The 23,046-nt window shown below is 37.0% G+C and overlaps 2 protein-coding genes across 2 annotated transcripts; both read right to left on the reverse strand.

The window, feature by feature from the left end:
• Positions 1–6,773: 6,773 nt before the first annotated feature.
• LOC113273586 lies at positions 6,774–7,994 on the reverse strand. Its single transcript, XM_026523255.1, has 2 exons — positions 7,643–7,994; positions 6,774–6,881 (listed from the first exon to the last, which is right to left on the reverse strand). The coding sequence occupies exons 1-2, from the start codon at positions 7,944–7,946 to the stop codon at positions 6,841–6,843; spliced, it is 345 nt and encodes a 114-aa protein (XP_026379040.1). The 5' UTR covers positions 7,947–7,994; the 3' UTR covers positions 6,774–6,840.
• Positions 7,995–20,120: 12,126 nt separating this feature from the next.
• Positions 20,121–21,568, reverse strand: LOC113274876 (F-box/kelch-repeat protein At3g23880-like). Its single transcript, XM_026524290.1, has one exon. It carries the CDS (start codon positions 21,524–21,526, stop codon positions 20,450–20,452), a length of 1,077 nt encoding a protein of 358 aa, XP_026380075.1. The 5' UTR covers positions 21,527–21,568; the 3' UTR covers positions 20,121–20,449.
• Positions 21,569–23,046: the final 1,478 nt, after the last annotated feature.

Genomic DNA, 23,046 nt, shown 5'->3' on the forward strand with positions numbered 1-23,046 from the left:
GGGGTTCTTACTGTTGAACCCATATAGTAAGGGGTTTACAATAGTTTTCATTTTCCTATTTTGGTAAAAATTCAAATTCATTTGCTTCCCAAAGTTGTCAACACAAATTATACGACTGAATGAGTGTGGTAACCACAGACTTGCGACTATTTTAGCATGGGTTTGGCCAATGTATATGCACGTCCGGAAGGACTCAGTAGATTGAGAATTAAGCTTCGGTATACAAAAAAGGCCTCTGGACACCATTATTATTGGTTCAAACTTCAAACAGAGTAGGTGAGACTTCACATTTACCATAATTAAAAATGAGAGACTACCGACGGAAGTTATCAAAACTTCACTATAATCAATGTTACTTTGATTCATGTTACTTTAATTTATGTAAATACTGGTATTTTAAAAAACTTAGTTCATGGTACTTGAATGTACATGTTTTTGAAAACATCTAGTTGGACCTGATCCAGTCACTGCTTAGTTCAGTGATTCATACTGATTTTGTTCCAAAATCAATTGTGCCTGTTGATGTTACTTGGCTCTAGGCCTGTCAATATATGTCCGATATCCGGAATCCGTTTCCGATTATTCGAGATCCTATAGGATTTTATCCGTTTTATCGGATATCGGATATCGGATAAAAAAAATTATCGGATATTTCTTCCTTAACCTATCTATATCGGATTAGGCTATATCCGTTTGGTTAACATCCGATATCCGATAGAATTAGGGGTATAATTGTAATTTCATCTATTAATCGATTATCACTGCCTGGATTGAGTGGATTCAGTCGAGAACCGAGTCATTTTTTTCGTTTTCTTTTTTTCCTTCTCTTCTCTTATCAGTTCTCAATCGATCACTCTCTGTCTCTCCCGATCAATCACTCACTCAGTTGCTTTGCTTATCAATCAGACAATCACTCACCCGCTCAATCAGGTACTTCTATTTCCATATTCGATTTTTGTGTTCGATTTTCATGAAATTAGGGATTTGTGGTTTCTGTCTTGCAAAAAAATTTAGGGTATGATGAAATTAGAGAAAGATTTGAGATGGGTTTATTCTTAAATAAGAATAGGAGGCCTAACAATCTGAGATTATGAAAGTTTTATGGAAATAGGGAAACTGATGAATATCTTTTGATGTGAGTTTTCTTCTAATTTTTGGTTTTTGAATTTTAGATGTTGGATGGATATAGGGTTTTTAGTAGTTTAGATCGATTATTGTATGATTTTCCCTTTTTTTTTGATTTGAGAAAAGTGAATTAGGGGTTCAGCAAATGCATCATAGAGATTTTTAGAATAATTAGGGGAATGTGATTATGTGACCACTGTTCTTGAAAATGATTTGGTAATGTTGTATCATACACATGATAGTATTGGATGAACTAGGGACTGGGGAACAAAGACTAAGCTTTCAGTGTCTTTTCTTTAAGCTGGTATTATTAGTGCTCTGTAGCATTGATGCTTGAGAGTTTCATGTGTCTTAGTTTCCCTCTTTGTATGATTCCTGCTCAAATTAAATTAGTGAAACTGGATACAGAAATCTAGCTTAGTAGCTTTTACTTCTAGTTAGCTATAGTGAAAATATCTTTTGTAACTTACTGTTTTATTTCTTGTGTCCTTCCACTGCCTTCTAGCTTATGATACAATATCCTTCTCACCCTATGGGCATCTACATTTCAATACAGGAAATTGCAAAAATGTTTAAAAAACCAGCCAAGGGAAAGACAGTTGCAACCTCAAAGTCAACCCCTTTGCCTCAAACTACATCAAATGCTATCATTTCTAGGGATGGTTCACAATCACAAAGTGTTCAAGCTTCAGCAATTGGCTCAACAGAACCAGAAGAAACCCCAACTGATGATAACATCAACATGCCAAGCTCTCATACAGGTGGCTCAGGTGATGAAGATAGAGAAGCTGGTGAGGATCCACTGATAACTGCTCTGAAGAAAAAGATTAGATCAACAAGGTCACCAGTGTGGGATGAATTTGAAAGGGACTGTAAAGTAAGATACAACAGTAAAAAGAATGCGAGGGAAGCTGTTGTACTAGGTACAATTCAGATGCCATCTTATGAGTACTGTTTCCAAGTTTTATGTATGACAGTATGAGAATAATTTCACCTTTACAGATTTTTTTGTTACTAACGGATATTATCGGATAAATATCCGTTATCCGATAGCTTAACCTATCGGATATCGATATCTGATTTTGATATCCTATAGGATATTCTCGGATATCGAATATCCGATAGTTCTTAACCTGTCGGATATCGGATATCCAGATATCCGACGGATATTCTTCCATTGACAGCCCTACTTGGCTCTTTGGGAACTATGAAATGGTACTAATGAGGATTGGAACGTTCAAGAACTTGTGGAGATACAGTAGAGTTGATGAATGTAATATGATCTTGAAAATCCGATGTAAGGTTTCCGATTTCCAAAATCGGCGTTTGCAATATAACTGAGGTTCGCCTCTTTTCCGAAAAAATAAATATCAAAACTTCACTACGGGTCATCAAACTTCATATAATTGAAGAGTGATTTTTACTTGGGACCAACTTTCCATGGATTCCATAACTAACGACTATATCAACCTCGAAAAACTTAATGTGGGTACCATTCTGGTAAGAGTGACAAAGCATAGCAACGACAGATTTGCCAAGTGACGAATGTCTTGCATCAAACCTGTACATAACCAAGAACAACTATAAGACTGTAAACATAGAGAGACAAGTGACGAATGTCTTGCATCAAACCTGTACATAACCAAGAACAACTATAAGACTGTAAACATAGGTTAAAAGCATACGCCGAATCAGTTTCAACTATGAGCTTCTTCACACCAATATCCGCTGCCAGTTGCATCCCATCTCGAATGGCCCATAACTCAGCAACGTTGTTGGAGTTTCTATAAATATGTTGCGCAAAACCAGCCATAAAATGTCCATCATCACCACGTAAAATGCCACCAATTCCTGCATTACCTGCATCATTCGAGGCGCCATCTACATTCAATTTAACATATCCATCTGTCGGAGGTTGCCATTGGACATAAATTGGCTCCTTGTAAGTAGTATCAGAGCTCCCAATAGTGGTATGACAAAACTCATCAGTAACCTTATAAGCAGAAGCAATAACATTCTTCCATTCAAAAGGTTTGGAAGAAAAGATCACATTATTTCTAGCACACACCAAATAGACCACGAGATATATGGGAGAATAATGTTCCATGGAACTGCATCATCAGCAGCTCGCAACTTCAAAATAGCAGTAAGCCAATCAAGAGACAAATTAAAATGTGGAAACTGGATGCCATAAGCAAATTGAAGAGAATCCCAAATATGTAAAACTTTGTCACAGGTTAAGAACAGATGAGAAATAGTTTCCTCATGTAGATGACAAAGAGGACAAGAAACTGGGACATCTATCCCTCGTTTCTGCAAATTATCTCTTACTGAAGTTCTTCCATGGGCCAACGGCCAACCACAAAAAATGTCGAATATGAGCCGGGCATCGAAGTTTCCAAAGGTGTTTCCACTGAGTTCATCATAGACAAACTGTTTCGGGACATAACCAACCAATTATAACAAGTCTTAACGGAAACGTTCCCGTCTTTACTAGGGGCCCAAATCATATGATCAGAAGTTGGATCATACCTTGAGAGAGGAACAACCAAAATATGCTTCTGTACGGAAATAGGGACAGAAGAACATATGGCAGAGAGATCCCAATTATGTGAACTAGGATCAATGAGATCCGAAACATGTAGAGAAGGATTAACGGGAGCCTCAGAACCAAGGATCTGGGATAAGGGAACATCGCAGCACCAAGTGTCCTTCCAAACATTCACCTATCACCAGTACCAATAGCCCATTTCAGTCCCTCTTTAATCAATTCCTTTCCCTTAAGAATACTACGCCAACTCCATGAAGCACGACTAGGGGGAAGTGCTTCCCAAAACTGCGTCGTTTTATGATATTTAGCCTTAAAAAGCAAAGACACCAATGACTCGGGATTGCTAGCAATCCTCCAAGCAGTCTTTGCAAGAAAAGAAATATTATGGAACTCTAGATCCCTAATACCTAATCCACTGAGCCACACAGGTTTGCAAACCTTGTTCCAGCGGAGAGCATGAATGCTTCTCTTACCTTGCACATCACGCCACAGAAAATTCCTCCGAAGTTTATCAACTTTGGAATTTTCAAAGTGCACATCAGACGATTCAGGGAAGGATCCAACACGGATTTAATAAGAACATCTCTACCAGCAAAGTTAAGAGCCTTATTTTTCCAACCACTAAGTCCATTAGTAATCTTGACTAACGAATCCGCAAAATTACTATAAGAAAGACGTCCCCACTGAATATTAATGCCCAAGTAGTTACCAGGACTTGTACTAAGCTTCATATGCAAACTTTGACAAAGATGTCGAGCAAGTCTCCGAGGGAGATTACTAGAACAAACAACCGTAGACTTAGAGGCATTAACTAATTGGCCAGACCAAGCTGAAAACTGGTTAAGAATATTCTTAATACCAATGACATTTCGTGGAGTAGCTTCAAGAAAAATCAAACTATCATCGGCATAAAACGTATGAGTAATCATAGGAGCCCGACGACATATCTTAAACCCTGAGATTTGATTAGTCGATATACCGTGATTTATCATTCTACTGAGAACTTCAAGACAAATGATAAAGATATAGGGGATAAAGCAAAAAAGTACCGTTTGTATGAAGCAAGAGAACTTCGCTTTGGACTTGTGAGTACGACTTTTGCTTCCTGTCGCAAACATACGCATTTAGGAAAGGTGTTTTGGGTCGTAAAACAAAGTTTCCAGGCTGGTAAAGGGGATTTGGCAAGAGAAGACATAAGACTAAGCTCTACAAAGAGAGAAAAGAATCTCATTTTAGTGAAATTTTGGGGGTTTTCACACACACAAAAGAAACAAACAAAACCCCAATTTCCGAAGCTCTTCAAAAGCTCAATTTTCGTTAATTAGATCACTCGAAGAAGCTACACCGTAAATTTGGCTAATGGATCTTTTTTTGAGAATGGTCGAGGTTAATGGATCCGAATACGATACATAAATTGAATTAACGACGATGAACACCAGATTTTATTCCCCAGATTTTACCATCTAGCTACTTTGCTTAACATGACCCATTTCTTTGGCCTTAGCTCTCAAACGTGTTTATGAATCTTCCTGGCGGCCGTTTTCGGCAAAGGTTCAGACAAACCTGACTTTGGCACCCAGAAATTGGGTGTAGCTCGTGTTAGATTATATTACATGGACAAGACTCTTTCGTCAGCTCGGGGAGTACAGCAGTGGGACCCTCTCGGGCCCATGTTATTTGCTTTAAATCTACACCCCATGATACATAGAATTGCAGATTCATGCTCTTTGGACCTACGTACAAGTATCATATTTAGACGAGGGAACCTTAGTTGGCGACACGTTTATGGTGGTCAAAGCCTTGGACATTATTCATCAAGAAGGAGTTTCTTTGGGGTTGCATCTTAATGTCTCGAATACTGAGCTCTTTTAGCCTACAGTTGATAGTAGAGGTTTGGTGGAGCGTGTTTTCCCGTCTCACAAATGCCGGCTTTCGGAGGGAGTTAATATGTTGGGTGGACCTGTTAGACTGAACCCTTAATTATGTAGGAATATTGAGCGGTTAACAAAGTCCATAAGACCACGGTCTTTATTGATGCTATAAAGAAACTCAAAGATCCTCGGGGTGAGCTTTTATTGTTAAGAAATTGTCATGGTCTCTCTAGGTTATACTTTGTTATACGAACAACTAAACCTGAATATCTGGAAGAGGCACAAGTGGTTTTTGATAATCATCTTAAAAAATTTGTTAGACATCTTGTTACGGGAGATGGGCCAGTCTTCGGTCGCCTGCAACAATGAGTTTTCTACACTTTCCATCAAGAATAACTCTCTACATACGTAGAAATCGTTATACCATGCAGAGAGATCCTAAGAGTTTAACTATTAGGATCAACCAAAATTCATAAAGCTTAAAGCGTTCAATTGGGTTACACCTTCAGTGATCTACTACTTGATGATTCAATTGGATAGAATCTGGTAGTCGAGAGCTTCCATATCTAATGTCAGAAGGATTTTGGGGATAACACTGATCTAGTTGTTACTCTACGATTGGTGATGAATGGTTCAGAGGAAAGATAGATAAGTATACTAACTCAGTTAACGCTTGGTAACTGCGATGGATTCCTTGATCATCTGTTTCCTTTCTTGTTATCTTTTTTTTATTTACTCTAATCAAACAACCCCCTTCTTTAATATTTTTTTGTGTTTTGCTGATTCAAATAACCTATCAATTACACAGCTCTCGTGGGAATGATCCAACTATCGCTCCATTACCAGTAAATTAATTAGAAAAATCTTGAATATTTGTTGCACTAACGACACATATTAGTTATTTGCAATAGATGAATTTAATTACTCCATATCTATGACAACTTTCCCTTATCTAATATATTTAAGTGCCAACTTTCAAATCTTTCAAGGATTGCATTATACTATATGTGGGATGATCGTGTCTAGAATTGGAGTATTTGGAACAATTTTAGTTCCATCCAGGTTCATTTTTCCTTATGCTAATGTAACATCTTCTTCCTTCAAACGTTGTTTTTTATTTGAATTTTTTAGGCTTGGTGGCATGTTTCTTCTTTGATTCTGAAAAGCCCAATTGTAACTTCAGCATCAGATGTTTCCTCCCCAACTTGTATAATACCCCCTCGAAGCTCCCACACGTGAGGAGTAATGTTTTTATGCCGAGTCACCTCCGCATGAATCTTATTTGTTCAAATCTTAAATTTGAGAATCATCTTCTTCGTCTGATGATCCGGGTCCTGAAACAAGATTATTCATCAAAATGGAATATTACTAAGTTGATAACGGTTTATTTTGTAGGGTAAAAAAATCCCATTCCAAAGCAAGAGTGGGAACTTTGCCATGTAATTTAATTTCCATGGAAAATGGTATTTTGAAGACATTACTGATTATCGTAACTCTGCAGATGAATTTTTGAATGTTGATCTCTACAAGACTTCTAGGTCGTGTTTGGTATCTTGGATATCCCATCTTATGTTGGGTTATCCAGTAAAAAACCGTTAAAATGTGTTTATGTCACTGTAATTCCAATCTTGGATAAGGATTACTAAACATTCCTTGATTTTAGGAAGCTAAAAAGTGAGGTTATGGTATTCATCCAAATACCTGGGATACGTGTATCCTCATCTGGGTTAGACAGTTATTTTCTTTCAAAATAAGTAGTTGTCCAAGAAATAATTATTTATATTAACCTATTTATGGAGTCAAACAAACACAAGTTAGCCTGGTCCAAGATATGATAGAATTTTAGACAAACACCATTAAAACTAACCATGGTTATCATGAATTAAATTAAAATAGACTATTCTCGGATATGTTATCCGGTTTCCAAGCTCCCAAACATATCCTAGGTTTCTTCCCCCATGGGTTGAAAATTCTCTATAAACCAGTATGTCAACAACATATCTTTGATTTTTTTTTATCTAGGTATTGTTTTCTCTGATAATGGAAGGGATACATTTATTTGTGACGACCTATTTTCTAATCTCAATTTTGGTACCTTTAGGTTTCGGATCTTTCTGTTCCCATGTCACCATCCATTCCTTATCATTGTTTGGAGTGAAAGTGGTCTGATTCTTTCTTGCAACATTTAGCTTTATAAATTTGTTCCGGCCAAGCTTTTGAGATACGGATTCAGCCAGTTTATTCCAAGACAAATTTCCATTAACATAGATAACTACCACCCTTAACATTTTATCTTTGCAGGAATTATTAATGGGGCCTTTAATGCCCTGCTGAGTAAGTAAATCATTCCTAACAGGAGGAGATTGTTCTTGTAATTCTTTCCCCATTAGAGCATCCATAGTGGGCGAGTATAACCAAAAATTTGGGATGAGATCGTAACACAGTGGAACGGAGTAAAGATCAAATCCCAACCAAAGATCAAATTCCAGACCAAATATGGTCGCGACCAAATCCCAAATTCTAATATAGTCGAGCGTAAATTTAAAGTACGCTTGTTGCTGGGCGTAAATTTAAAGTACGCTTGTTAACGGGCGGAGATTTAAATTACGCCCGATGAAAATTCAAATTAAATAAAAAAGAAAAAGAATGGGGCGGACTTTTAAAGTCCGCCTGATGAAAGTTTCAAAAAATGGGGCGGACTTTTAAAGTCCGCCTGATGAAATTTTAAGAAAAAAAAATGGGGCGGACTTTTAAAGTCCGCCTGATGAAATTTTACGAAAAAAAAATGGGGCTGACTTTTAAAGTCCGCCTGACAAAATTTTAATCATGTACCGTTGCGTCACAACACGGACTAAACCCAAAATTTGGTCTTTTTTTTTATCTTTGATCTTTGGTTTTGATCGCACCACTGCAGTTGCTCTTATTCTCTAGACGTTCTCCAAAACTCCACGGACCCACCTTTTTATCTCCTTTCGAAATACAAATAGTGTTGTTATTCCTTTCGCTTCTTTCGTATCTCGATATCTTCAGGAATCCTCCCTTCCCATTCTGTTTGATTTCTTGATGAAAGCAAAGTCCACATCCCTACTATTCAATCTTCTTTATCCTAATCAGTACTTGTACTTTTAAACAATCCTAACATATATGTCTTAATATGTATTCCATTTTCTCAGTTTGATCTTGGAGTGATAAAAAATTGCATTCAGATTGAAATTTTTTCCAACATATTGGAGTCTGAGCCATTTTATGAGTTGACTCAAATAGGGACTGATCCACAAACTCTCTCTCACTCTACTACTTCTTCTTTCATTTTTCATTTGATGCAAGTACCTAGTGTATAGTCTGATGCAAGTATCTGGTATTATAATCTCGTTCCTTCAAGTTCGTTGCTTTGTCTCTTGATAAGTATTATTGATTTTGATTATTTTATTTTGTGAATGTAAGAAAATGGGATCGGAAAAAAGAAAAATAATTAGGTCAAAAGGTATAGAGCGAGGATGGAGACGGAAAGAGAGAAAGAGACAAGTAGTGATGATGAATGACGACGAAAATGAAATTGATGGATGGAAAGAACTCGTGGTAATTGTAATAGGTACTAATATTATAATAGGGGCGGAAGTTTACTCCATGAAATAATACAGGGCTATCCACAAAAAATGAGCTATGGGTCTATCGGTTGAGGGCATCCCCTTTTTATATCCATCTCTTTCCTTGACCTTATCTAAACCTATCATTTTAGAATTATTTACAAGCATATCCTTTTTTCTTTTTTAAGTTTGACTCCTTAGTCTTTCCTCTTGGATTTATTATCTTGACTTCTCTTAATGGGTCATTGGAACTTTTTTCTCTGTACACAAATTATCTAGTAGACCTTTTTGTAAGCCCTATTATTGTCACATTTGGGCTTAAATCCTGTATGATCATTTTCTTTTAAGAATAAATGGTTTATATTAAAAACCGGCCCAAATGATTTGGAGTAGCTCATTAAAGGTTGCCCTCCGCAGGGATATGCCTCCAATGTGATTTGGAGTAGCTCATTAAACCGGCCCTAAGAATTACATAGGGAATAAATTTAAAGACTTAGAAAAAAAAACTGGACACACTTTTGCCTCGTTAAAAACCTTGTCAAGAAAAATCCATAGTGGTAAAACCTTGACTAAGGAAAAGATTGCAATGTGAAATGTCCAAAAAACAATAGCAACACACTCATCCAGATATTTGTGTTTTTTGCGAGTAACTGCGGCGGCAATGGCACGACCCGACATGAAAGTGCGGATACCACCAGCAGTGAAAAGTGAAACATCCGTAACGTCTAGACATACATCCTGCCCGTTCTCCCAATTATAAACAAGGATATCATTCGGATTCAAATCACAGTTGTCGTCGGTTGAGAATCCTAAAGAGACTTCTTTACGTGTCGAAACAAACGCCTTGACATACATGTCTGCAACAACATCTCTGACTAAATCATGTATAAACTTGAGCCCCACATCGTTAGCACAATGTAGTGCATGATCACCAAAAACGTCCATATTTCTGCTGCAGCTGGAACATTGGCTATTCTTGGGGAAAAGGGGAATGCCAAGTCGATAACTAACCATGGCCTGAATTCCCTAGGTCCAAGGTTTTGGTTAAGCCCGTTAATAGGTATGGCTAGGAGGAAATCTTGTGCATGTTGTATTTTGTTGCACTGCCAAAATATTGAGTCTCGTTCAGACATGGGATATTGGATAAGCATCTGCTTCATCACTGAGTCGAAATATGGTACCGCCAGAGAGTGCATAGGATGGGGGGCAGTAAAGTCGACGTTGTAGGTAGAATGAGAGAGGCCACATACCTGAACATATGTTTGTAATGCTTGTTGGTAAGTATAATTGTTATCTGCAATAGAAGTATTGCTTAAGATGATATTCTGTAGAGAATGTGTTTGAATGTGAAAAGCCAAGAAGAAATAGCTAATAGTGTTTGCCATAGTATAGATACCCAAAGCCCCATTCTTAATGGGGATTGTTGCCAAGTGTAGTTGAAGAGGGACAAAACCAGCACTATGTCTTGTGATTAATTCCCTTAGATATTGAGCCAATTGATCATCAAAATATTTCTTGGCATGTTGAAGAGCAGTTGGCATGTTGTGCGCTTGGTGAAGTATAGTCTAGATACACCAGTGCAATTGCGTAGTAATAGCAATTCACTTTGTGGATCTTTAAGCTTCTTGATCGAAGACATCAGATGGACAGTCTTGTGTACCCTGTTCATTACCATATTGCTACAGAATTGTAAGTCTGCACTAACAGGTCCGCCAAGCAGTTTGACTCCCAATGAAGGCCTACCAATATTAATCGGGAAAACCGCATCTGCAACACTCCTTGGATCTTCAACTGGCCAGAAGACTTCAGTTTTACGAATATTAAGATGAATACCTTTTTCTTTTCCTTCACAACAGATAATACTCAAGGATTTGAGACTTCTAATGTGTCTCCAATTACAGTGTCATCATCTAAGTACCAAGCATGCAAGTCCAATTGTCATTGATACACAAGGGGGTGTAGAGTGAGTGCAAAAATAAAAGGACCCTATGGATCACCTTGATGAACTCCCTGAGAGGAAGATAGAATAAACTCATTGTAGTATAGCCTAACCGGTTTAGCAAAACATAATTCTACCCATCTAGAGATAACAGGACATTGTTGCCTGACTTCTCTAATGAGTGCGGTTCTATCTACCATGTTAAAGGCATTTTGGAAATCAATAAGAAGCATGGTCATTGTGTTCATGTTACCTTTCGCTTCTATCATTTTATTGACAGAATGAAGAATGCTTTCACCTCTACAAGGAATTCCAACACCAAATTGGAAATTACCAAGGTATGTGGCCATTTCTTTACCAACAGATGCAGCTGCGACTTTAGAAAAAAGCCTCCTCCATATGGTGCCCACGACAATAGGTCTAATACCTCCATTAGGATTCAATAAAGGTGCGATAGGTTCCCTGGCTATATATTCACCCAAAACACTAGGACAATTACCTGACAACCAGAGAATAACAACCTTTGTAATGGCTGATAATAAATTCTCTGCTATAGCTGCAGCAGAACCAAACATTGCATCCAACAAGTGGTGTGCTCTTAACCCATCTCTACCACATGAAGTCCCTTTAAGAAAGATTCTTATAGCACCTAAAACAGAACTTGTAGTTGCCGAAATTCCTTCGTCTACAATGATGTCATGAAGAATGGAAGGTAGGGGGATTGTGGGTGTTTATTCCTCAAACCAAATAATGTAGCTTCATTACTAGGTGAAACAACATTTGATGAGAGAACCTTAATAATTGTTGAATAGTGCCCCCGACATATCTTTTTTTTACACGTACGAACATTGGTGGGCCTGTGCAATGTCTTACGTACTGGTAACGCAAGCAGTTTATTAATCAAAGTAACACAACCACCTGGTTCCCTCCAATTTAACAACGCCTGATTGATATCACTAGTCTGCAACCTTCTCCTAGCACCTGATCTCTCCTCTGATGAGTTTTTGGCAATGTACAAGTTGAGGGTACAAATGGGTAAAAGCAGTAACTGAATCCAAGGAGTTGTATCCATGGGACTTAGAATTACTATTTCTAAACAGGATTTAAGAGTCCTGAAGAAGTTTAGACGACAAGGTGGTGGGATACTAGAGAATGTAGAAAATTGTCTTTGGAAAACTTCATTAAGCAATTCCAAAGAAAGAGACATATATGTATTCTCCACCATATTGGGTATTATCGTATTGATCTCAGTAAGCGGTTTATCAATGCCATGGATCACAAAATCAACATACGTTCCATTGTGCGAAACTGTAATGACATCTCCTCCATGATCACGACAGGATCTTTTCCAAAAGTGAAGACGCATGCATCTGCTGCACAACCACATCTAGAGCTGATGTAAAACCCTTTCCCAAGCACTGTACACCATTATTCTTCCTTATGCTTTATACATTCTGTAAAATTCTCTTGATTTCTAATAAATTTTTCTTTCCTACAAAAAAAAAAAAAAGAATAGTGAGCAACTGAAGAGTCAAAATCCGTTCTTGAAAAGTTGTAAATCAAAATCTGCAGAATGGACTTCCACTTGAGTCTACCCGTGATGCAGTTCTTTGTCCTTGTGATGCAAATACGTCTCGGCACCAACCACCATAGGAAAGCCCGTGTAATGCACCACACAGGAAATTTAGGCGCAGGCCCAAAAAAATAATATTCTTATTGTCAGGTCCAAGATTATTTTTTGTTTCCATGACACCCATAATTATATGAAATTTTGAAAAGTTTCTGCATAACGGGTTATGCATCAGGGGTATAATTAACAACACAACTTGGATATAACATATCTAAAAAACTGCGCCTTGGAATTTTACAAATTTTATATCGTTGGAAATCTTTTTAAGAGAGCTACACAACGAGTACAAACAACAATATCAAATTTAATTTGCGAAAAAATCGGAGGCGATTGTTCTTTTATGCAAAATTTTCAAAAATTTGGTACATAAGCATTATGCAGCCACCAAAAACTATGCATAACACATTATGCAGACACAACAAAAGATGCATTAAATGTTATGCCACCATTTTTTAATTCAGTGCTTACAAAAATATGGTTGCATAATGCTTTATGCATCCATTTTCTCGACAGCATAACATGTTATGCAGATATATTTGTAGGTGCATGACAATAATGTAGCCTTTTTTTTTGTTGGTTTCAATACTAATAAAAAAGTAGTTGTGTAACGTGTTATGCTACCATTCTCTGGACTGCATAACAAGTTATGCAGCTATTTTTGTAGGTGCATGACAAGTTATGCAGTCTTTTTTTTGTTGGTTTCAATATTAACAAAAATGTTGCTGCATAACGTGTTATGCAACCATTTTCACGACTGCATAACAAGTTATGCAACAAATTTTGTAGATGCATAACAAGTTATGCAACCGTTTTCATAGTTGCATAACAGATTATTCAACCATTATGAACCAAAGAAGCTCCCACATATTAAAATCAAAACTAGCTAAGCAAAAATGGATTCGGAGAAGTAGAACTCCAAACCCTAGTCTTTTATGTTTACGGCTGTGTAGCCGCGCCTCCCCCCTTCTCATTCGTCCTTCCATCTAGGCAACACCTCCATTCATTAATCAAGTCTGCAATTGTATCAAACTCCATCACAACACCAACTTATTATTGGCACAAGATATTCTCATCCAACACAACTACATGTCAACAACTCCGGCAACTTCTAGTAGCCTGGATTCTCTCCTTGCCTTGCTCGTAACAGCATCTCTCCACCGTCGATCCTCCACTGTCTGCAACTGTATCGACCAAAGAACAACCAACTCCATCTCCTGTGTTGTTGCCAAACACCTGAATTCGACCACCCATACTGCAGTCACAGCCTTTTCATCTGAATCCTCTACCGGTAAGACTTCATCATTGCCATCAGTTTACTTCTATTCTCCCTGGCCATCTACACAATTCTCGACTGCACCTTCAATCTCTAGCAAACTCCCACGTACATTCTTCATCAATGGACTCCTGCACAGCGTCATCCAGTCATATCGATCCACCAGACTCGATGTAATCTTTTCCACTGCCATCGATGGCTATAATCTTTGTCCATTACCAAAAGCTTCATCAACCATCTGCATCTTCATCATCTCTGCCAACGAACAGCTCCTTGTCTCGATTGGTATCAGCAACAGCTACCCCAACTCAGTTCCGTTCATTCCCATCATCATATGCGAATACCACAAACAAGCTCCTGCAATCGTTTCCACCATCGACTGCAACCAACGAGCCAAGACAACTAGTTCCATTCGCACCAGGGATCTTCTCTCAAATCTTGTATTTCATCTTCTCGCTGTTTGTCGTCCACGAGTATCAGCAGCTCATACCAAACCCAGCTTGAGATAAAGACCATTCTCCGCTGCCGATTTCACTAAGATAACAACAGAAACAAAGATCTAAAACCTAAAAAGAAAAATTGAAATATAAATAAACCTAGAAACAAAAATTCGAAGTTGAAATCTAGAGAGAATATCGATTGCAAAGAAAATCAACCGCTTCTCTCGCCTCTCTCCCTCCCTGTTTCCTGAAGGAAGTGAAGAAAATAAAAACAAAGAAATAAATCTGGAAGTTCAGGTAAAACGAAAACATAATTACGATAAATATGGGTCTCATAGAAATTTTTTCAGGAAAACTGGGTGCACGTCTGAAGTTTTTTGTTGGTGGGTTTCATAGTGACCAAAATCTTAAAAAATGAATGATTTTTTAGGGACCATGGTTTTTTTGAGGGGACCATGGTTTTATTTGGCCACCTTCCCTATAGTTATATGGGGTGTCCTAAAGTGTTGAAATGACTAACCTACCCTTAACCTAATTTAATTTAAAACCAACCTAATAACCACCTATATATATAACCACCACCTCCTCCCACCACCGCCGATTACCATCACCACCACCTCCGATTATCACAACCACCAACCACCGATTACCACCACCACCTCCTCCCACCATCACTGCCCACCACCGCTGATTACCACCACCACCACCTCCGATTATCACCACCACCAACCACCGATTACCACCACCACCTCTATATATATAGCTTAATTTAAAACATTAACAAAGATATTTTCACAAACCCATTACTTGTCATTCGTTTTTGGTTGAATAAATGAGAAGTAATCATCAAAATGAGTTGAAAATGGAAGTTGCAGAGAGGTTTAATGGAGGTTTTTTTTCAGAGAAAAGTTCGGTTACGTCGCAAAAAACAAGTCTCAGCCGAACTTTTAGTTCGGTTACGTCGCAAAACGTTCGATTTCGTCGCAAAAAATTCGGTTGTCACGAATTAATTTTTTCTTAACCGAACTCAGAGTTTGGTTGATTCGCAAAAAATACTTTTCATCGAACTCCTTGTATTTGAACAACACAAGTCCATAAGTTCGGTTCCTTCGCAAAATAAGGATATCACCGAATAAGTTCGGTTGGTAGAGCAATTTGATATGTAACCGAACACACAAGATGTACCCAAATAAATTGTTAAGTTCAAAGTTCGGTTACCTACCATTTTATATTAGGTAACCGAATATAGCACTGTAACTTTGGGTTTTTTTTTTTATCGGTGAGTTCGGTTAGATACGCTTTTGGATAGAAGTTTGCGAACCAACCGAACTTCTTACACTTGGAATAATTTTTTTTAACGTAAAGTTCGGTTGGATAGTTGGTTGGTATGAACTTTGCGTACCAACCGAACTATGTACAGTTGGTAAAATTTTATTTTCACGTAAATTTCGGTTAGTTATTGTTTGCAAAGCAACTGAACTTCTAGACCCTAAAGTTCGGTTACATTGCGGGCAAACCGAACATTACACTGTACGACCAAAACCTCCATTAACGAGCGAGTTCGGTAACATGCGTGTTTGGAAAGCGTAACCGAACTACACTTTCAGGTGTGTTCGGTTACATGTTTATGACATATGATAACCGAACTGGCCCAAGTCTACATAAAAAATTTCATTTTTTTTTTGAAAGTTTGGAGCAATTAAACCAACATTATCTAAGTTTGAAGCAAACCTGATAACCCAAATGCTCTTCCTCCAGTTGTGGTTAGTAAAATCCATCATTTTCATCTTGAGATTGAGTTCGGGGAAGAATACAATCACGATCTAAGAAATAACTCATATCTGGATTATTGTGAAGATTAACAAATACTCTAGGAGAGGAAGGAGATGAAGATTCAGATGTGCTATCATCAATTGAATCATCACTTGAATACTCAAGATTAGTGAACTCAAAAAAAAAATTATTTTCATGTTTTTCTTCTTCATCTTCTCTAACTTTACTCTCTCAATAATTCTACTTCTTTAGCTTAATCATTTCACTAATGATTTCACAAATCATTACCCAAAATAAATCAGGAGGGTAGTTTAGGTATTGATATAAATATCTAGATAAGGGATGACCTAGATTTACTTCTAAATGTCTTACTAAAAATAGAACCATGGTCCCCCAAGAAAATCATGGTCCCCAAAAAATCGTTCTTAAAAATGGGTGTGGCTGTAGTTTTCACGCACCACAATGGCATCCCAACAAGGCATTTTACTGGACCAGCAGGATAAGTGGGCCGTAACAGGTGAATCATGTCTCTTAGACTCTTGAGACCGAGTAATACACAATAACAAACCAGCTCTGTCACAAGAGTCCAACTTATTTCCGAAATGAAGCTTGTCTCCCCTAGTTATAGGAAGTACAATCCTCCATCACGATTTTAGGGTCTACAGTCTCCTACAAATTACAAGAACATAATATACCATCATCATCAATACCCAGTTGAAATGTGTCTCTAACTTCATTGGAGTTCATGGATTTTGGTGTCTCTCATTTCTCATTTCCACCAATTAATATATTCTTTAATCTTGCGTGCATATTTACCAACTCATGAATCAGCTACCAGACAGCAGAACAAAGAAGATTAGATTAGAAGAAAAGAATAGAAAGAAAAGAAAAATGATCTCCACCAAACTAATGGCAACTGCAAGATGAAATTTAGCTTATATAAAGACAACTCTCTTTATTGATGTTTAGAAAATCTCTCAAAACTAAACACAAGTTCTAATCTTGTTCATATGATCAACCACAACTTTGGTGATCATATATATATATATAGAACTATGAATTCCTTTTCCTAATCCTATTACCTTATTACATGTCTTTCCTTTTCTTAGAACTAGATGACTTCTAATTCCCTTAGGATTACATCAATTTCCTAATCTTATCCTAACCGGCTTGTTAGTGACTTCTATGTTGAAGTTAATCCAACACAAACGCTTTGTTTCATTTGGACTTCAAAAATAAAAAAACATCGTATGTCACCATGTTTTTCTTATTTATTCAATATGTTTAGTTTTATCATAAGGATTGTGACGAGAACCTGCAACTAAAAGTTGCAACGAGATGGAATACTACTGAAGATTTTGCACCGCCTCCCAGTAAAAGGAGCTTAATCTTCAGATGGTAATAGACACCTTAGAATCTGGACATTGCTCCACATAATGTGCATCAAACAAGTTTAACAAAGCTTGCACGTAAACCATCTAGATGTTTTGGCGCTGCAGCTTAGTTCAAATATTGTATGAGACAGGAGCATATCGTAAGTATCTGCATGAAAGGACTGACATGGCGAGCAAAATACTGTCCAAACACATCGATATGATATACCATCAATAACAAACTGAGAAGGGAAAATCACATTGAATGGAACATACATTACCGTTAAAGAAACTCAAGTATGGAGAGTGAGTGGTGCTGGTGCAAGTAAGTTGGCTTGTGAAGGAATTCTTTCATGTTTTTTGGCTTAGCAGTCGTACAGAAAACTGCCTCATTTCTCGGTTAATGAGTCCCCAAGAAAACTTTCAAATGATTACTATCAGATTTAAGAACACGTGATACCCTCAATAAGGCTTACATTGCCAAAACACAGATCAAACATCAAATACTAAAACTGAGCTAATCAATCTCAATCAGTGCTTGGCCCTGATTATCACTATTACTACCCATATAACTACAGAAATCAAAGCCAGCACACATTCAAAAATGACTATCTGTTACCTACAGTAGTTAACTGAGCTGTATCAAGAGTATGTCGAAGGTGACAGATACAAACAACGGTAACATTCTTAAAGTCGAGCATAACTAAAATTGAAGGACAGGGCTTTAATCATTTTTGTGCTTTCTAAGTTTCTTATATTTTCCCTGAAGTGCGCATAAGAAGATATTTAGTTATTTACCTCTACAAGTTTTCATCTCAGGCTTTAGCTCATGTTCCCATTGGTTCCTCTTGTTGGTCCTTCATCCTGTAGGTGAAACTAGGCTGACACCATATAATCCTCTTGTAGTTATATAAGATTAAACTCACATCAACCTGCAACATAACCTACTTTTCTTCTTTATTATAGAGTATGGACAGTGAATATGATAAGAGTATAATTTACTTCCATTGATTTGCCTCACTTTTTCTCTTGACCTGCTACTCAATAATGAGTTGAACTCATTAAGCCAAACGCTACTAACAGTTGTACAGCGGTCTGAGGACAAATCTACACATGACTCTGCTTTTACCTCTGCAATTGCACGCAAAAGCAATATAGAATATGTATTTCTAGAGAACTAAAATACAATTCACGTATCTGCAATGAATTTTTTTTTCCTGTGCATAAGGTTCCATTCAAATGATTCAAAGAGACACCATTGTGTAAAATTTTAAAGGTGCCCAGTCATGTTATCATGAACAGAAATGAACCTGCAGTCGATCAAGTATCAGCACTACAAAACAAAATGACCAAGTCAGGTTACAGGACTAAGAAGACCTGGAAAGTAGATAGGACCACCACACGCTACAGAACGACAAACAAATTATCTTCTTCCTCTACTGCTTCTTCTTAAATGGAATAATAGATGACTAACTCCAAATACAATGTTCTCATTTGTCGAAGAAACTCTAACAGTATGATATAGTAACTCAACTTTTTCAAATCAATAAAAACAACGGGATTAATATCTGTAAAAAACGAGAACTTTAACTACGACTAACTGTACAAATATAAGAAATCTTCCTTCCGATGTTCAAAAAGTAGCTGCTTAAGGAACCACATACAACTTAGAGATATGGCATAAGTTACTTGAATTGAGTATGAAACAAGGCGATACAAGAAGCATGAAAGAAAGATATCTGTTTATGCAACTACCAGAGTCTCAAAACTACAAAAAGATGCATGAAGTGACGCAGCAGTAACGATACAAAAGGCCTTGAATCCACAAGGTGTGTTTTGAATCCACAAAACACTGTTACGAATCCACAAAACAAGGGGTTGTTGTCTTGAATCCACAAGACAATATATTCTGAATCCACAGAACAAAACAGAAACTTCTGCAATTTTGTATTAGCAAACTTCAATAAAAAATGTTTTACAAACCAGGATCCTAAGGTTAAATACTAGTAGGTAGTTACAGGCAGTTAACACACATATCAAACACAAAACACTTTTTCGAATCCACGGAACAAGGGGTTGTTGTCTTGAATCCACAAGACAAAATATTCTGAATCCACAGAACAAAACAGAAACTTCTGCAATTTTGTATTAGCAAACTTCAATAAAAATGTTTCACAAACCAGGATCCTAAGATTAAATACTAGTAGGTAGTTACAGGCAATTAACACACATATCAGACACACAAGATAAGAAACTGAAACTAGAAACTGATAATACTATTAGATATTATTTAGAAGTTGTAACTGTCAGGTGTGACTATCCTTGTTCTGCATCATGAATGGGATCTAGCCAACAAACCACTTAAGATAATAAGAATAATGAAAGTTAGTGTTTCTGTCCGATCTTGGATTCTCCTTACTGCTTGTTAATAACTATAGTAGAGAATACAGAAATACAGCAGCATGGAGAGACTATAACAGCATTTAATAACATGATTCTCACTAAACGTAGAGAACTTCAGAATATTAATTGGATGAGTTTAAGGAAAAGATATAAAATCAAAGACAAAACAGTTACGTACTTCATTGAAACTCTATATGCTCAGATGATCCAGAGTAGATACTCGATACCGGATAGAAAATAAAAAAAATTCACTCCCATTTCATGGTATACTAAGGTCCTATAGAAATAAAAATCTTCGGAAAGCAAAATGTAAAACTGTGGGTTTGTGACTTCTTACCTCATTCATGTTTTCAGTTATTCTTGCACTTATCATTGTTTCATTATATACTAACTAAATATCACATTCTCGTGATTTTCTTCACAGGCTCAATTGATTCCTCTAACTGTCATTCACCCCAACTTAAGTACCTGAAGTCAAGTGGAACTAAGCTTTCAAGACAATTGCATTCATCCCATTCTGAAATGGGAATATTTGGTTCTCTACATGCATATTTGGTTCTCTAGCACTTCCATCGTTTGGGTCATACAGAACCAGATCTGCAAGATAACAACCACCGGTCGCGAATAGAATCTCACCACTGCTGAAAGACCACATGAGCTTCAAAGTACAGGCTCTCGGAATTCCCTCATGGGTTATAGTATAATATCTGGTCCAAGATTCTTGAACTCCATAATCCTGCATCACCCATACTTCAACATTAACACCAGAACAAAGTACAGAAAGGCAGTCTTTCAACACTCCAGCACTCAACCCCCATTGCCTTTTCTCTAAAGATACTTTTGGTGGTTGCAATGCTTTGAATTTCTCACCGCTGATATCCAGAGAGATTATAACATCAGAATAATTGTCAGTCATGTAACCTAGCCAATGAAAAACTCCATTAAGAAGCACTCCAGGCTCTTCCACCGGATACATCCAGTGAGGGATGATTTGAGTGCTTTTCCATGAATTTGGACCAATCGTATAAACATCAACTGAAGAACCATCGCCAACGTCATCCAAGCATATCACTTTGTAATAACCAGCACTGTAATCATAACCAAAAGCATATGGAGACCTAATTCGATCCACAGATATATTTGGAGATTTGGGTAATTCCTTGTATTCATTACTGTGGGGATTCCAAAGACCAAAGAATTGTTTCTGTTGACTCCAAAAGCAAACAAAACCATTACAAGAACCCACAAACTGAATATCTTCTTCTAAACATCCCAATGGCGTACCAATTTCCACACCATACAAATGAAATTCATTCGAAGAAAAAGATAAAGGATCATAGCTTATGGAGCGGATTACATCGTGTAACTTATTATCATCGAATTCAGATATCATGATACTAAAATTGGTTTTCTGGATTGTAAGACTATGGTGCGCTCTAACAAAATTAGGGTTAGAGATTAGGGAATACCAATTCTTGCAAACACACTTACAGACAAGTGTTGATTTCACTGGTAACCTTTGAAAAATATCGAAGCAGATCTCTTCAGGAAGACTTGACATTGTTGACGTTTTTTTTTTCTTTTCTTTAGAGGTAACGTGTGATGTGATCTTAGGAATTAAAATTATAAGAAAGGGTAATGAGTTGGCTTTAACCCAATCTTATTGTCTTCTAGGTTGGGCGCGAGATAATATGAGCTGTACCCCACTACATATGTCATCCACTGTGTAAAGGGAAAGTCAGAGAGAGAAGACAAGTTTAAAATTTGTATTATTATTATTCCCTTCTTCATCCTCTACCAACTTAGAGCTCCAAATACTCATTAATGGAGTCTCCATGTAATCAAGATGTAATTACAAACAATCATAGTGAAGATCCCTAACCCCGTGGATGTAGATCAAATTGATCGAACCACGTAAATCTTGTGTCTTATTTTCTATTTTCATTATCTTTATCTTTATTTTCGTTATCTTTATCTTTATTTTCATATCAAATAAGTTTAGATCTAAAAATCATAATCATGATAATACAAGGGGTGTGTTGTAGGATTTCCTGCAACTACATTATGGCGCTAGAAACAGGGAACGAATAAATGATTTATACTTCCTGTAACTTGTTGATTCAAGAAATTTTCATGAAGATTAGCTACTGTTCATATTTTTCTAGATCTACAAAATTTAGGTTCTAAAATGGAAATTTTAAGGAAGAAATCACGCTTTCAGGGAGTAAACATCGTCAACAATTCAAAGACATGAAAAGAGTGAGAGAAAAAATTAGTTGTTGCGGTGAAATTTAAGGAGAAAATGGAAGTTTCAGTGGAAGATTTTCATGTTCAAAGTTAAGGAAGGACGAAGAAAAGATAAGAGGCAGATGTTGCAATTTTTGTCATAAACAGAAATTCGCACAGATGGTTTGAGCTAGAGCGAGTAAGCGATAGCTCACAGGTTCGAATTTCGCAGAGACACATATTTTTCATTTTCTTCTCATTTGCATGTGAGAATAAAAGAATAAGAGAAAAACATTGTGAATTTATTTCGCAAAGAGATTCTTGAACAGTTGGTCAAGAGAACAATATGTACGTTCGTGGTTGCAAGTTCGAACTTCCTTGCGAGCATAGTTTTCTTCTTTTTACAGATAGCGAAAAAATGAATAATTTCCCAATATTGTTTCATTAGTTCGCAAACAAGAGGTAGCACAGTTGGTCAAGCTTTGCTAGAGTGAGTTGTAAGACTCGAGTTCGAATCCCTCATCAAGCTTAATTATTCGCACATTTTTGAAATCCTAAAGACGAAGAAATGGAATAAAGTACAACATTGTGTGTTTCTTTTGCAAGTAACAAGTAGCGCAGATGGTCAGAGAAGGAGTATGCAAACTAGAGGACATGGATTTGATTCTCCCGACCAAATAATTTTTGCTTCGCAAATATTCATTTCACATAGTTGATATTTGATTACTTCGCACAGTCTTTGATTATTTCACAAGAGAGGGTTAGCACAGTTGGTCAGGAGGTATGAATGCAAGCAGCAGGTCATGGGATCAATTCTTGCTTCTTGCATGTTTATTTTTATTATGCGAAATTTAT

Source organism: Papaver somniferum, chromosome 4, assembly GCF_003573695.1.
Source record: "Papaver somniferum cultivar HN1 chromosome 4, ASM357369v1, whole genome shotgun sequence".
Lineage (NCBI taxonomy): Eukaryota > Viridiplantae > Streptophyta > Magnoliopsida > Ranunculales > Papaveraceae > Papaver > Papaver somniferum.

What these genes read in the sequence shown, in the direction of transcription:
- LOC113273586 (XM_026523255.1), bottom strand. Translation starts at nt 7,946, where the DNA reads ATGGATGCTCTAATGGGGAAAGAATTACAAGAACAATCTCCTCCTGTT. An exon ending in GAAAGATCCGAAACCTAAAG is followed by an intron (nt 6,882 to 7,642) that starts GTACCAAAATTG and finishes ATCTTGTTTCAG; the next exon opens with GACCCGGATCATCAGACGAA.
- LOC113274876 (XM_026524290.1), bottom strand. Translation starts at nt 21,526, where the DNA reads ATGTCAAGTCTTCCTGAAGAGATCTGCTTCGATATTTTTCAAAGGTTA.